The sequence below is a fragment of the Rhinatrema bivittatum genome, chromosome 9, assembly GCF_901001135.1.
Source record: "Rhinatrema bivittatum chromosome 9, aRhiBiv1.1, whole genome shotgun sequence".
In the NCBI taxonomy this organism is placed as follows: Eukaryota; Metazoa; Chordata; class Amphibia; order Gymnophiona; family Rhinatrematidae; genus Rhinatrema; species Rhinatrema bivittatum.
Window position 1 is genome coordinate 23,016,034 of NC_042623.1, and position 14,281 is coordinate 23,030,314.

A 14,281-nucleotide genomic window follows, 5' to 3' on the forward strand; every position below is an offset into this window, starting at 1 on the left:
TACCCAAACATGCTTTCTCTACATGGAAAACCCTGGGCCTCACCACTATGGGTAATCTGGTACAGCAGGGGAAAGTAATTTCTTATACATCTCTTGTAGATCAATTTCATACAGTTTCTCTCCCCTTCCTGGAGTATGCCCAAATAACTCATTTCCTCAGGGCGGTGTTATCCTCATCCCGTTTGCATATAGGTAGCTCCCTTTTTGAAATATACTGCACTCCTACTCGTGATGTAAAAAAGGCGATATCCAAACTGTATAAGCTGTTTCAAGGTCCACAATCCACTAAGTTGGAATGCATGCTTGCCGGGGAACGGGAGCTAAATCTCACATTCAGCTCGGAGGATTGGGAGGACTTGTTCCTCCGAGCTCGTAAATGCTCTACGTCCGCCAACTTACAAGAACATTGTGTAAAGATTTTATAATGATGGCATTATGTTCCCACCTGCCTGCATACCATGTACCCAACTCTAGACAATAAATGTTGACGGAAGTGTTTGACTAATCGGCACTTACCTGCACATATGGTGGCAATACCCAGTGATATTCCCTTATTGGACACAGGTAGTAGCCTGGGTCACCCAGATTTTGGGGACGGATGTACATGTTGACCCGACAATCGACCTTTCGTGGACATGAATTCATATTCTCAAAGGCTGTGTCACCAAATATTCTTACTAGCACGTACAGCACTGGCCTGTAATTGGAAGAGTCCCAATGTCCCGACCATGAAGTCACTTATCAGTCGCCTCCATACAATACGGGAGCTAGAACATATCACAGTTCTTCGATATAATCGTATGTCCACCTACCAGGCGATTTGGGATCTTTCACTTCTTGGTGCCAGCTCCATAATAATTATTAAAGCTATGTACTATTGAGTTCCTTTACAGTTTCTATTTGATGTTGCTTATATATCACGCCCATATGTCTGCGCTTTTCTTGCTTATTATTTACTAATATGCCTGTGACGATTACCATTGTGTTTAATGTGAAACATGCTTATAGTATTTCCATAATATTCTTATCGTAGCTACTGCTTTGTCGCTTTCAAGATTTCCATGTATTTTGTGGACACCCGACGCTGCCACCTTATGCATTGTCTTAGCATGTTTGGTAGGGGGGTGGGGGAGGAGGGTGGGATTTGAAATGAATATATATTTCAAAAATGTTGACAATAGCTTTGTTCATTATGCTTATATGAAGCATCACTATGTTTGCAAGTTTGTCAATAAAAGCTTTAAATACAAAAAAACCCCAAAAAACCAATGCTTGCGCAAAAATGCCCATAGACGCAAGTTTGTGGGCCACGCATAAGCAACATGGATTTTAAAAGCAGCGATTTATGTGCATATATGCACGTGCGTGAACAGAACACGAGGGGGGCGGAAAAGGGGCAGGGCACGCGCGTTCCAGTGCGGAGCCAACACTTACGCGCATAACTCCGCATTTTAAAACCGGAGGCCGCAGCACACGGCGGCTTGTTAGCCGCATAACTGTACTGCTGCTCCTGATGAGGAGCAAGTCTGCAGATCTCGTGTTTTAGAGCTTCCAGAACAGGGTGAGGCGTCTGGGGCACTGGATGACCTCGAGATTGGCCGGGCAAACCAATGAACTGACTGGAAAAACTGGGGATGTGCTTCGCACAAGCATATTTAAAATCTGCTTACATATGCACGATAAAGACAGCAAAGTCCTTGCGAAAGATATACAAAATAGGTGAATTTTAAATCATATGTGTGCAAGTGTGCCCATGATTTAAAATTCATGTGTATGTCCGTTTGCTCACTAATACGTCCTTGTATGGGCACACGCTTGCTCATTTTAAAATTAACCTGTCTGAGTTTTAATAAAGGGGATTATGTTGTAATGAAGCTCTGACTGATATCAAAGAATCCATTGTAGCTGAATGGAATGATGAGCACACAAATGAAGCCTTATAAACCAGTTTCATTGTGCAGTAATGAGTTTTAACTAATCATATAGCAAACCTATAATGTGTTTGTGATCTGCAGCTCTCTTAAGCAAGCTCTGGAATTCATTGCCAAAGGATGAGGTTACAACAGGTAGTGTAACTGGATTTAAAAAAGGTTTGGAAAGTTCCTAGAGGAGAAATCCATAAACTGCTATTAATTAATAAGCAATAGTAGCTTGTGATCTGTCTAATGTTTGGGTACTGGCCAGGTACTTGTGACTTGGATTGGCCACTGTTGGAAACAGGATGCTGGACTTGATGAATCCTTGGTCTGACCCAGTATGGCATGTTCTTAAGTAAGAAGTTTTTATTCCCTTCAGGAAGTCCTGAAAGGTGTGTGTTAGACCTGCTTTGAGATTCTTGTGAAGAAATTACACACTGATCAAATAATGAGACTGTGGTGTCCTCCTGTTGTTTGCCTTGCAGTACTTTACCCAGTCTCGATGCTCCTTATCCCATGCTGGTACTGACTGGTCCCCAGTCTTGCGGGAAGCGGGAGCTGACTCACAGACTCTGCCGTCAGTTCAAGGATTTCTTCAGATACGGGTAAGTTCACAGAGCAAGGGCTGTTAGAAATGTACTGCTGCAGTATAGCATTTTACTTTCTTTTTCTTGTCCTCTTCCTTTCTCCCAATTTCTTCTTGATGGCCTCTCTGGGTGAAGCACAATTCCCTATTGGCTAAGACAAGCCTTCTCCAAGGCTGAACCATTCATTTCCCCAGGATTACCCCGGAGTAAGCAGCCATCTGTCGCTCCTTTCCATGACATTTCCACAGTCTACCGGCCTGCATGGACATGAGACCTGAGTGTGCAAGGCTCGTGCACCAGTGTGCACTGCACCAGCACCATGCTGCAAGAGAAGCATCAGGTTTATATTTCTGTTACAGTTTCTTTCAAACTTGAGACTTTTCTATACACATACATGTTTTCTCTGCACATACATTAAAACTATTTCAATAGTTTGTTCCTTAAAAGTGGGACTAGAAAATTCCAATAATAAGAAACCAAACTTTCAATCATTCTATGAAAATGGCAACCAGTTTATGTAGCTTCTCCTAACCTACTTCTGTACCACTCATTGAAAAAGTGATTTTTCTGCAAGATCTCAAGGCACAGGTTGGTACTGACGTGGAATTTCATTGTCTGTGTGTGCGCGTAGGTGTGCAGTGTACATAAAATGGAAACAGTTCCTTAACTGGACTCAGACTCTGAAGCTATCTGGTCCATTCTGAGGAGGGAGGGCTAATGCATTAAAAAAAAGTCAGGTCTTTGAAGTTAGGATTTTACAAAGTCCTCATGCTCCATGCCTTTTTCATTCCACACAGCTTGCTAACGTAACGAGACAGCAGTCCAAGAATTTGGGGACCATGAGCCTAAGTCTGTTGTATGAATTGTCTCTCATTATAGTGCAGTATTGGTTATAGGGATATTGTTTTAGTAGCCATAGTGGTCATGCAGAAAAGTGGCTTCTGTGCAGGCTGTGATCCCTGTTATTAGATCAATTTAAGAATAATCCCGAGCTGATGTATTATGTGAGCTTCTGAGACCATACAGATCCGTGGGTACAGTGGCACTGGCCTTCAAAGAGGTAATTTTATTACTGCGCAGGGAGGCGAACTTCTACACATAGGGGCGGATTTTAAGAGCCCTGCTCGCCTAAATCTGCCCAAATCCGGGCGGATTTAGGCGAGCAGGGCCCTGCGCGCCGGTGAGCCTATTTTACATAGGCCTACCGGCGCGCGCAGAGCCCCGGGACTTGCATAAGTCCCGGGGTTTTCTGAGGGGGGGCGGGCCCGAACCGCGCGGCGTTTTCGGGGCGTGTCGGGAGCGTTCCGGGGGCAGGCCGGGGGCGTGGCTACGGCCCGGGGCGGTTCGGGGGCATGGCCGTTCCCTCCGGACCTGCCCCCAGGTCGCGTCCCGGCGCGCTAGCGGCCCGCTGGCGCGCGGGGATTTACGTCTCCCTCCGGTAGGCGTAAATCCCCCGACAAAGGTAAGGGGGGGGTTTAGACAGGGCCGGGTGGGTTAGGGAGGGGAAGGTGAGGGGAGGGCGTTAGAGGATTCCCTCCAAGGCCGCTCCGATTTCGGAGCGGCCTTGGAGGGAACGGGGGTAGGCTGCGCGGCTCGGCGCGCGCCGGCTATACGTAATCGATAGCCTTGCGCGCGCTGATCCAGGATTTTAGCGGATACGCGCGACTACGCGCGTATCCGCTAAAATCCCGCGTACTTTTGCTTGCGCCTGAAGCGCCAGCAAAAGTACACGAACGCGCCGTGTTTGAAAATCTACCCCATTGACTTTAGCCAACTTTTCAAAGCGAGCACATCACTGCTTGAAGAGTGGGGTCGTGCGCTTCTCCCCCCAGCATGGCTGCTCTCCTCCCCCGCAATGCCGCCCTTCCTGTCCCTCACTGCTCCCCCCTCCCCGCTTTCTGCTGACTCCTTGATTTTGTTTTGTCACCCTTGCCTTTTCTTCAGCTCCTTGGCTATTTATTTTTTACTGTGTATGTAGTTTTTAGTCTTCTTTTTCTTTCCCACCATTAAATGCACCTTAGATTGTTAACGTTATATATGAACTGCAATAGAAACTTTTCAACCTAATAAAAACAAAACTCAACAAACAGTTTTATAGTGAAAGAATCCTGTACCGCGCATTGTTGGCACGTCTTTAATGTGTTAGCTATTTTAATCAATTTCTATTACTTTATGTGCCTTTTTGTAAACCATTGTGATGGTTAATTTACTGAATGACGGTATAGAAAAGATTTTAAATAAATAAATAAATAAATAAACACTTTCGTTCACTTTGAAAATGCTCATGTCGTTGACCTGGTACACACACAGATTATCACGCACCTCTTTGGAAGTGTAACTTGTGTGGGTTGACTTATGCACATACTTTTTAATATCAAAAAAGCAAGCATGTAAGCTCAAGCTCTGCCCCCCTGCAGCTCATCTTTCCAGTTAGCATTATAGTATGTGCCTAACCAGGTTACAAGTGAGCTGTTACATGCTCTGATGTCCGGCCGTTTTATAATAGCCATTCTTGCATTATAAAAAGCTTTAAAAATTTAGCTCTAAGAGTAGCTTTTGCATGGGAAATTTTAAGCAGTGTTTAAAATAATGGACTCTTGTCCTATAATGGTGTGTGATTGACAGTCATACTTGGTGCCATCAGAACAGCTTTCACCTTTTTGTTACCTCCTGCCTTAAGAATAATCACAGGTCCGTTGGCCCAATATGCAAAATCAATTTTTTTAGATGTTTGTTATGCAAATAAAATCAAAACTTAACCAACAACATTTATCTTTGTAATATCTTTTTTCCTAAAATGTTATATCTTGATTTAGAAACGTTTTTGCAGTCACCTGTCAATGCCCGACATGGATCCGAGTTTCAAACTGGTCTCAATGTTCTTCCTAAGGGGGATGATCAATATTTGTTATCATTTCCGGTCTGACAGCCATGCCATCATGAAGATGCCAAGATGAAAGATAACAAATATTGATTATCCCACTGAGGAAGAGCACTGAGACCAGATCGAAACATGGACTCATGTCAGGCATGGACATTAGGCTACAATTTGCTCCTCTAGGAATTAATGAGAATGACTAAGACCGGCCTCTAACAACAGTAAATCTATTTAGATCTAAGAGTTCCCAGAGGCAAATCACAGGCCTGGATATATTTGATTGAATAGGTGTCATGCGGCATTTCTGTGGATGGAGTGGAGAGCAATAATGATGCATTCTGCACTCTCTAGGTGTCTTTTTTTTTGTAGGCATGACACAGTTTATATTCTTTTTTGTGATTTTTCTCCTGAATGTCTTCGTTTACAGTAGCTGCTATTTTGACCACTATTTGCCTTCCAAAAGCCAAAAGTACGAGATGACACTGTAAACGTTTACCAACAGGCCCTGGAGCTAAAATACATATTCTCACACCTTTCTTTGGAAAAGAAAAAAAGATCAACACACAATTTTTTTTAAATTCCTACAAAAAAAATCACATTTCTGTACACCATGAAAATGTCTTTGCAAAAAATGAGAACTTACTGTATACTGGAACATTGTTGTATAATCCATAATGTTTGTTTTACTGTCTTTAATAATTCCATAAGGTCATATAGAATGTCAATCAGTGTAATTATGGCCAACGACCACTGCAGGCATTCTGAGGTTTGGGAGACCATGCCTTCTCAGTGATCCACAAACCTTTGAGGGACTGCCTAGCTCACTGCTGAGAGCTTTGCAACCCTTCCGTCTCCCTCCTGCTTTCCTCTCCCCACCACCTGTGGCTTCAGTCAGGGATGCAAAGGAGGTGGCTCCCCGTTCCTCACTATCTTCAGATTGTTTGCACAGGGCACCCCTGGGATTACGATTGGCCCCAGCTGCATACTACAGGGTGCTTGTTAAAGATAGATGGTTGGGTGCAAATACCCTTTCCCTGTGCGTACACGGATCAGTCCACACTCCTGGGTTTTGCAGATGGAGACAGAGAGGTTTTGACTGACTCTGCCCTATATTCTGAGGTGCCACCTACAGTGCGTTAGAATTTCTCTGTCTCCAGCAGATGGTGGAGGTGCAAAACCTACAGTTTGTACTTAGTGTAAAAATTAAAAAAAAAGAAAGGAGATTTTATTTGAATTCAAGCTTAGGTCTTAATTCTTGGGGAAAAAAAAAAAGTAACCAGGTGAAGAGGATTCTTTTCAGCCTCCCATGGGGTGGCCAGATCCTGAGGGGACCATCCCCTCGGTACTTGAGGCAGCTGAGGCTAGGGGTCGAGGGCCCTGTTGCCAATTCTAAGCAGCACTGGGTGTGATACTGGGGAGCCCGGCTCACTAACCCCAGGAGGACCAGGACCCACAGAGGACTGCCTGGCAAGTTTTCTAAAAAGAAAAAAAAAAGAGCCTTTACTTTTTATTGCTCAAACTCTTCCTTCCCTTTGCTACAGGGGTTCTTTACCACTGCCTGCCTTTCTCCACCGTTTTCGCTGGGCTCCGAGTTTTTTTCTCCTCAGCGATGCTGCGAAGGGCAGTTTGTTGGGTGTGTGGGTCGGCGCACATGCGCGAGTTTCGTGCAACAGCCTCTGTTCATCCTGTCTCCCGGGGGGGGGGGGGGGGTGTGAGGGAACTTCCACAGCTGCCAGGGACGACATTTTGAGCGCCCGCAAAGGTTCTACGGGGCTAGGAAGACCGCAGCCCCCTTCTCCTGATCCGTTCCCTTTGAGCGCGGGAATGGACACCATTTTGAATACTATATAAGAACATAAGAACATAAGAAAATGCCATACTGGGTCAGACCAAGGGTCCATCAAGCCCAGCATCCTGTTTCCAACAGTGGCCAATCCAGGCCATAAGAACCTGGCAAGTACCCAAAAAAAGTCTATTCCATGTTACCATTGCTAATGGCAGTGGCTATTCTCTAAGTGAACTTAATAGCAGGTAATGGACTTCTCCTCCAAGAACTTATCCAATCCTTTTTTAAACACAGCTATACTAACTGCACTAACCACATCCTCTGGCAACAAATTCCAGAGTTTAATTGTGCGTTGAGTAAAAAAGAACTTTCTCCGATTAGTTTTAAATGTGCCCCATGCTAACTTCATGGAGTGCCCCCTAGTCTTTCTACTATCTGAAAGAGTAAATAACTGATTCACATCTACCCGTTCTAGACCTCTCATGATTTTAAACACCTCTATCATATCCCCCCTCAGCCGTCTCTTCTCCAAGCTGAAAAGTCCTAACCTCTTTAGTCTTTCCTCATAGGGGAGGTGTTCCATTCCCCTTATCATTTTGGTAGCCCTTCTCTGTACCTTCTCCATCGCAATTATATATATAAGGGCAGCGACGAGAGCTGCGGTGGGAGAGGGGATTCTCCCACCTTCATTATCCCCGCAACAAACAGCCCCTGGGGTGGCGGAGCAACGGGGCATGGCTCGGGTGCAACAGAGGAGAGCCCCGAGGGGGCTTTAGAATCCTCTTCGTCCTCCTTCTCCTCCGAGTTTATATTGCTCCTCCATAAGGCCTTTAAGTCCAGGAAGTCAGTGAAAAAGCATGGTGGAGATAAATCTTCTTTGGAGGTGCCAATTTCAAGTTCTCAGGAGGGTGCTTTGTCCTCAAAGCTGAAACTCCCCTTACGGTGGGTGGCGCCCCATACGAAGACGGATTCTTCCTCAGAGGTTTCCAACCCGGATGATCAGACTCTGCCATCCAAGCCTTTGCTGAGGGTAGACGGGGATGCAGACCAGCAGCATGCTTCTATCCACAGTTCCCATATTGTTGAGGGTGATGACCCAAAAGTGGTCCGCCTTTTTAGAAAGGATGAGCTGGGCCTGCTTATCCCCACAATTTTGGAGGAGTTAGGTATTGAGGCTCCACAGAGGAATCCCGGATGGGGACCATTGATCCGGTGATGTTGGGACTTTGTGGTCCGACCACTTCCTTCCCTTTTCATCTCTCAGTGACTGACTTGCTGTTCAGAGAATGGGACACCCCTGATTTGGGGTTGAAGGTCAGTAAAGCAATGAACAAGCTATATCCTCTGCCAGAGGAAGCCTTAGACCTTCTTCAAGTTCCCAAGGTGAATGCGGTGGTGTCAGCAGACACCAAAAAGACCACCACCCTGGTTACGGGGGTGACAGCTCTCAAGGATCTCCAGGATTGAAAACTGGAGCTTCAGCTTAAAAATATATTTGAAGTTTCAGCACTAGGAGTGCGGGCTGCCATGTGCAGCAGTTTTTCTTTGTGAGCGGGTCTTCAATGGGTGCAGCAACTACAGGCCAATGCCTCTCTGTCGAAGGAAGAAGCTCTTCAAGCAGGGCACCTGGAGGCTGCGGTCGCTAATAGTGCGGATGCCCTTTATGACCTGTTGCAAACATCTGCCAGGTCCATGGGTTTGGCTGTCTCTGCACGCGGCTTCTCTGGTTAAGAAACTGGGCTGCAGATGTCTCTTCCAAAGCTCAGCTGGTCTGTCTTCCTTTCAAGGGCAAGTTGCTTTTTGGAAAGGACCTGGAAGACATAATTCACTCTCTGGATGAGAATAAAGTTCATCAATTGCCAGAGGATAGGCCCAAGTTGAGGGGGCTCCTTTCCCTCTCGGTCTCGCTTCCATGGGAATCGAAGATTTCGAAGACCTTGGTCTTCGAGTTCCTCTTTTAGGCAAAATTCGGACAGACAGCACTCATGGTCCCAGTCCTTTCGAGGTTGGTGCTTCGGTAGAACCGGTAACCCCCAATCTGCAGCGGGCGATAAATCTCCACAATGAAGTGAGGCCAGTCCATTCCTCGGTTCCGGTCGTAGGTGGCAGAGTGTCTCTATTTTACTAGGAATGGGCCAAATTGACGTCGAACCAATGGGTCCTCACCATGATAAAACAAGGCTATGCTTTAGATTTTGCACGTCGCCTTCGAGACCTTTTTCTGGTCTTCCCATGCACTTACGAGGAGAAACGTAAGGCGCGGTTCAAGATACATTACAGCGCCTTCTCAAGCTCAGCGCCATTATGCCAGTTCCTCCTGTAGAACAGTGGAGGGGCCGCTATTCCATTTACTTCGTGGTACCCAAGAAAGAGGGCACCTTTCGGCCCATTCTCGATTAAAAAAGGGTCAACCGATGCCTTCGGGTTCCACACTTCCGCATGGAGACTCTGAGGACCGTTATTGCCTCGGTGCGAAGGGGAGAGTTTCTAGCGTCACTAGATCATTACTGTCACTGAAACAGTTAATCTGTCCAAAGGCGTCTGCAGGTATTCAGAGACTGCAGCATGAATAGCTAAATCAAAGGGAAAGTGGAGGAGTAGCCTAGAGGTTAGAGCAGAAGGCTGCAAACCAAGGAAGCCAACTTTCAAATTCCACCGCCACTCCTTGTGACCTTGGGCAAGTCACTTCACCCTTCATTACCTCAGGTACAAATTTACATTGTAAGCCCTTTTGGGACAGGTAAATACCAGCAGTGCCTGAATGTAATCCAATTTGAAGTATCATGAAAGGTGGAATATAAATAAACCCATTGTCTTGATACCAGAGCGGGCTGATTTAGAAACAGAGAAACGTGGCAGGTCATATAGCTTAACTGGTCTGCCCCCAACACTTTGATTCCAGAATGCTCACTACTGTTGACGAGTTGAAGGAAGAGCATCCTTTTACTTCTGCTCTCCTAGTTAGTTCTTTAGTAGCTGATGCTGTCTTAATTTGGCCAAATCAGTATGCAACAGAATGAATGCTCAGAAAGATTAGGTGCATGTAATACTATGATTTTGGTAGGGCTAAAGTTTTCGAATAGATTTTTCAAATCAATAAAAACATAGGCTCTTTGATAACACTGTCCTGTGTTTTTCAGTGCCTGTCACACTACAAGAGATCCATACTTTGGCGAAGAGAAACGGTTTGACTATCACTTCATCACAGAAGAGATATTTCATGAAATGGTTCACATGGTAATAATTTCACGATTTTCTTCAATGATGTAACTCTTGTGTCATAGTATAAGGCCACTGAATATAATGACTTGAGAAGGAAGACAATTCTAAGCGATGCCTAATCATATTGTGTGCTGAGACTAGGAAATCTTATTGTTGCTAAGCACCTTTGACATAAATGAAGCAGAAAGCACTGTCAAAGAATAAATAACTGCTGAACGCTAACTCATTCCAGAGGGTTTCCCCATTTTAAGACACTGGCAATTTTCAAAAGCTATTTAGTCATGTAAAAGGGCTAGTTACCTGGTTAAAAATTGCCCACTCTGCATGTGGGTAAGGGTAGATGCATTGTTGCATAGTGTGCATACTTTTACCTGCATTATTATGGATGTTCTCCCAAGGTGGGATTAGGTCGAGAGAAATAACAACATGCGTAGTTTGACATTTTCAAACTGAGAGGTCAATTTTAAAAGCATTGCTCATGCAAAATTGCCCACATGCTTGTATATGGGCCATGCGCAACTAACGCGGATTTTAAAAAGATGTGAAGTACCCATGAATGTGTCAAAAATAAAAGTGCAGGATAGGGCATGGGCAGGCATTGGTGTTCTGGGGTTGAGGCTAACAGTTACGCGTGTAACTCAATATTTTAAAACCAGAGAATGCGGCGAGCATCGGCTTGGTATCTGCCTAACTTTACTGCTGCTTCAGATGAGCAAGTCTGTACATCTCAAGTTTTAGGGTTTATAGGATAGGGTGAGGGGTCTGGCTCAACTGGGCAGTGTGCAGGAAGAAGAACCAGAGGGGTCTTGAAGACCTCAATATTAACTGGGCAAACTGGTGGGCTAATTGGAAAAACTGGTTTGTCCCTCGAGTGAGCATGTTTTAAAATCTACGTACATATGTGCATAAAAGCTGGCAAAGTCTTCGGAAAGATACGCGAACTACGTTTTCTTGAGCAGCCTCTTAAGATTAGGGACATATTTATGCATGGGAGGTGTCTTTTAAAACACGTGCACGCAAGTACGCACACCGTTTCAAATTGCAGCGTATCTCCGCTCGCACACCATTACGCATGTGTATGGGTGCATGCACGTTCATTTTAAGATTAGCCTATGTGTGCATTGTTTTGGCCCAAAAATGTTCCCACAGAAAAATCAGGCGAAAAGCTTTGTCTGAATTATTTCCTTGAGCAGGTTTCAAAAGGCAAGTATGCTTGTGCTTTCTCTTGGCAAATTGCTGCAGAATCCCCACAAAATGTGCACTTGCTCACACGTTGTAGAAAATTGCTCCCTTAAGCAGGCTAATATGAAGGAAACCCGTTCATTGGAAACGGAACCCAACCGTTCAGTCTCTGCATGGAGGCGAGCATGAGCTGGATGGTATAACGCAGAGGGAGGACAGTGGTCAAAGGGAAAAGTATTTTGTCCCTGTCTGAGAATTGGCACCTTTTATGTAGGTAAGTGTATGTGCATAGTTCCATAAGGCACACGCTTTTCCCTGAAATGTGGTGATGGATGCATTCCCAGGGCCGGGTTAAGTCTAAGGAGGGACACTGCACATAGTTCTGAATGTTCAAAACTATGCGTGCAGTTTCAGTCAGAAACAGGAGGTATGGGGAGGAACCAAGATGGTGGCATGAGGTAGCCATGGAGCTTAATAAGAAAAAGAAGGTGCAGATCTCAGTGAGCACTTTGTGGTTAGGCAATTTTCAAAGTGCAAATCTCTGTGTGCATTTTTCCTTTGTAAATTGGTGCAAAGACAGTGAGCAGAGTACCTGCGGACTTTGGGGCTGTATGTGTACAAAAATTGTCCCTTTCAGAAGCTGCGATGAGTGTATCTCGTGTTTATTTGTTACACACTTAGTATCATATGTTCCTGTGCTTCAGCACCACAGAGATGAAAGACTCTGTCTTTGTCCGTCAATCCCGTGAGCCATCCAGTCCAGAGGAGAAATGTTCTGTCGGTCCCGTGAACTATTCAGTCATAGAGGTGAAAGGTTATGTGTCCCCCTGGTAATTCACTGAGGCAGATGTGAAGTCTGCCTAGAACAAGGAGTTTGGATGGGTGGAACAGAAATATTGAAACGAACAAACACAACAATTAATCAACTATGCCATTTGGCTACCCATGTACTTCTAAATGATGGCTTTTGAAAACCATTTATTCACTTGTTTCCTTCAGTAGCTGGTCATGTGGCCACCAAGTTTCAGACGAACGTTTTCCATCCTGAACAGAATTATCTATTCCTCCTTGAAATACTTTTACCGTGAAGTCTTCTGATGCAACCGATACTGATCGGTTGAAATGAGTGGGCATGATTAGCTTAGCCCAAGTAACTCTGCTATGAAGTACAAGGTTGCTTGTCATGCCATGGCATGGGGCTTAGTTAACAGATCTTAATTTTGACATCTCTTATGCAGGATTCACTTTCAAAATATAGAATTGAGCTCTCTCACTTCATTCCCTTTGCTCCCTCCCACCCCACCACCCTCTTTCTCTTCCCTCTACATGGAGCAGAAGATTATCAGTTTGGGTAATGCTGAGATTTATTATAAATTGAGCAGGAAAAAGAGTGGCTATTATCTGGCAGTTCAGGCTTTGGTGTTTGTTGCACAAACATTGGTGTGCACACGTGCAGACAGCAAGTCGATGTCATCTTTTCCATTGCTACTGGTGGGACAGGAGTGAATAGGCATCACTCCTTCTCCCGAGGAGTACTGTTTGGCCTGGGTTGGAAGGCAGGGCTAGGGAGTATATGTGGATCAGTGCAGTCTGAGGTGCTGAGAGAGATATGGCACTTTGATCCGGGTGGGGATGGGGAGGGCTGGAGGCGTGCAGTCATGCTGTTCTGTCATGTTTAATGGGCCTTTGTACCAGTAACTAAACACATTCAGCAGTGATAATGTAAACTAAAGTTCATCTTTTGGGACATATTCATTGCAAAAATATATCCTTGCACTATAACAGGCCTTGAATTTTTTTTTTATCATTGAGACAAAGGGTTAATCCTGAGAGCTGTGAATGGTGTTTTGCAGAATTGTACTGTACTTTGTGGCTTGTGATATCATCAGAGATCAACAAAGCAGAGCAGTCCATCAGTGAACTGAAACTTGGCCCACAAGGAGCTGACATGATTGGTTTTGGTAAGCCGTTTGTTTCTAATGGCGATGATTTAAGTCATGACTCCATGAAGAACAAACCGAAATGTCACAGATGTTTAGGGGGAATAGGAGCTGCTTACTGGTGATTGCCCGGTTCTGTTACACTGATTGCATTATGGTGATTGAGTTTAAATACTTGAACATTTCTTTCTTTCAGGCTGAAATGCTTTAGGAAGTGAGTTCGCTGCTGGGGAATTCCAGGATCTGCAGCAGCCAGCTGTACAGTGTTAACTGGTTCATTACTCCAGCCAGTTGGGGGACTAGATGACTCTCTAGATTATTGGCACTGGAATAAAGAGCTTATCAACACCCTTCAGCACAGCAGTTTGAATCCGACCCAGGTCTCTAGTGATAGTCATAATCAGCTGTTTGGTGATCCAGGCTGAGGAACTTTAATGGGCAATGCTAGGAAAGTTGTTCTGTCTTTGTTTTGTCCTTGTTCTTCTCTGGATAAGTGGGCGTGTGGGATTTCCACAGGTGCCATTCGGCCAATGCTGAAATTTGCTTTTTAGAAAATGAAAGTAGAATAAGTACAGCTAAGTGCTGAGACTTACTGCATTACTAATCCAAAGTGTGTTCTGCCTGACTTCCTACCGGATTCGTGGTTAGTGCTGGGAGCAAAGAGTAAAGAAGCGCTATAGCATACCTGTGATTCTCCGAGGACAAGCAGGATGTTGGTCCTCACACGTGGGTGACAACATCAGATGGAGCCCCGATGCGGAAAACTTATG

At 44.9% G+C, this 14,281-nt stretch overlaps 1 protein-coding gene across 2 annotated transcripts in view; it reads left to right on the plus strand.

Moving 5' to 3' along the window:
* LRGUK (leucine rich repeats and guanylate kinase domain containing) overlaps nt 1-14,281 on the plus strand; it is a 161,021-nt gene that overhangs the window by 83,826 nt on the left and 62,914 nt on the right. For both annotated transcript variants that reach the window (XM_029616833.1, XM_029616834.1), the window contains 2 exons: nt 2,402-2,521; nt 10,308-10,404. In XM_029616833.1, coding sequence (XP_029472693.1) covers nt 2,402-2,521; nt 10,308-10,404 — 217 coding nt within the window. The remainder of the gene's footprint in view (nt 1-2,401; nt 2,522-10,307; nt 10,405-14,281) is intronic.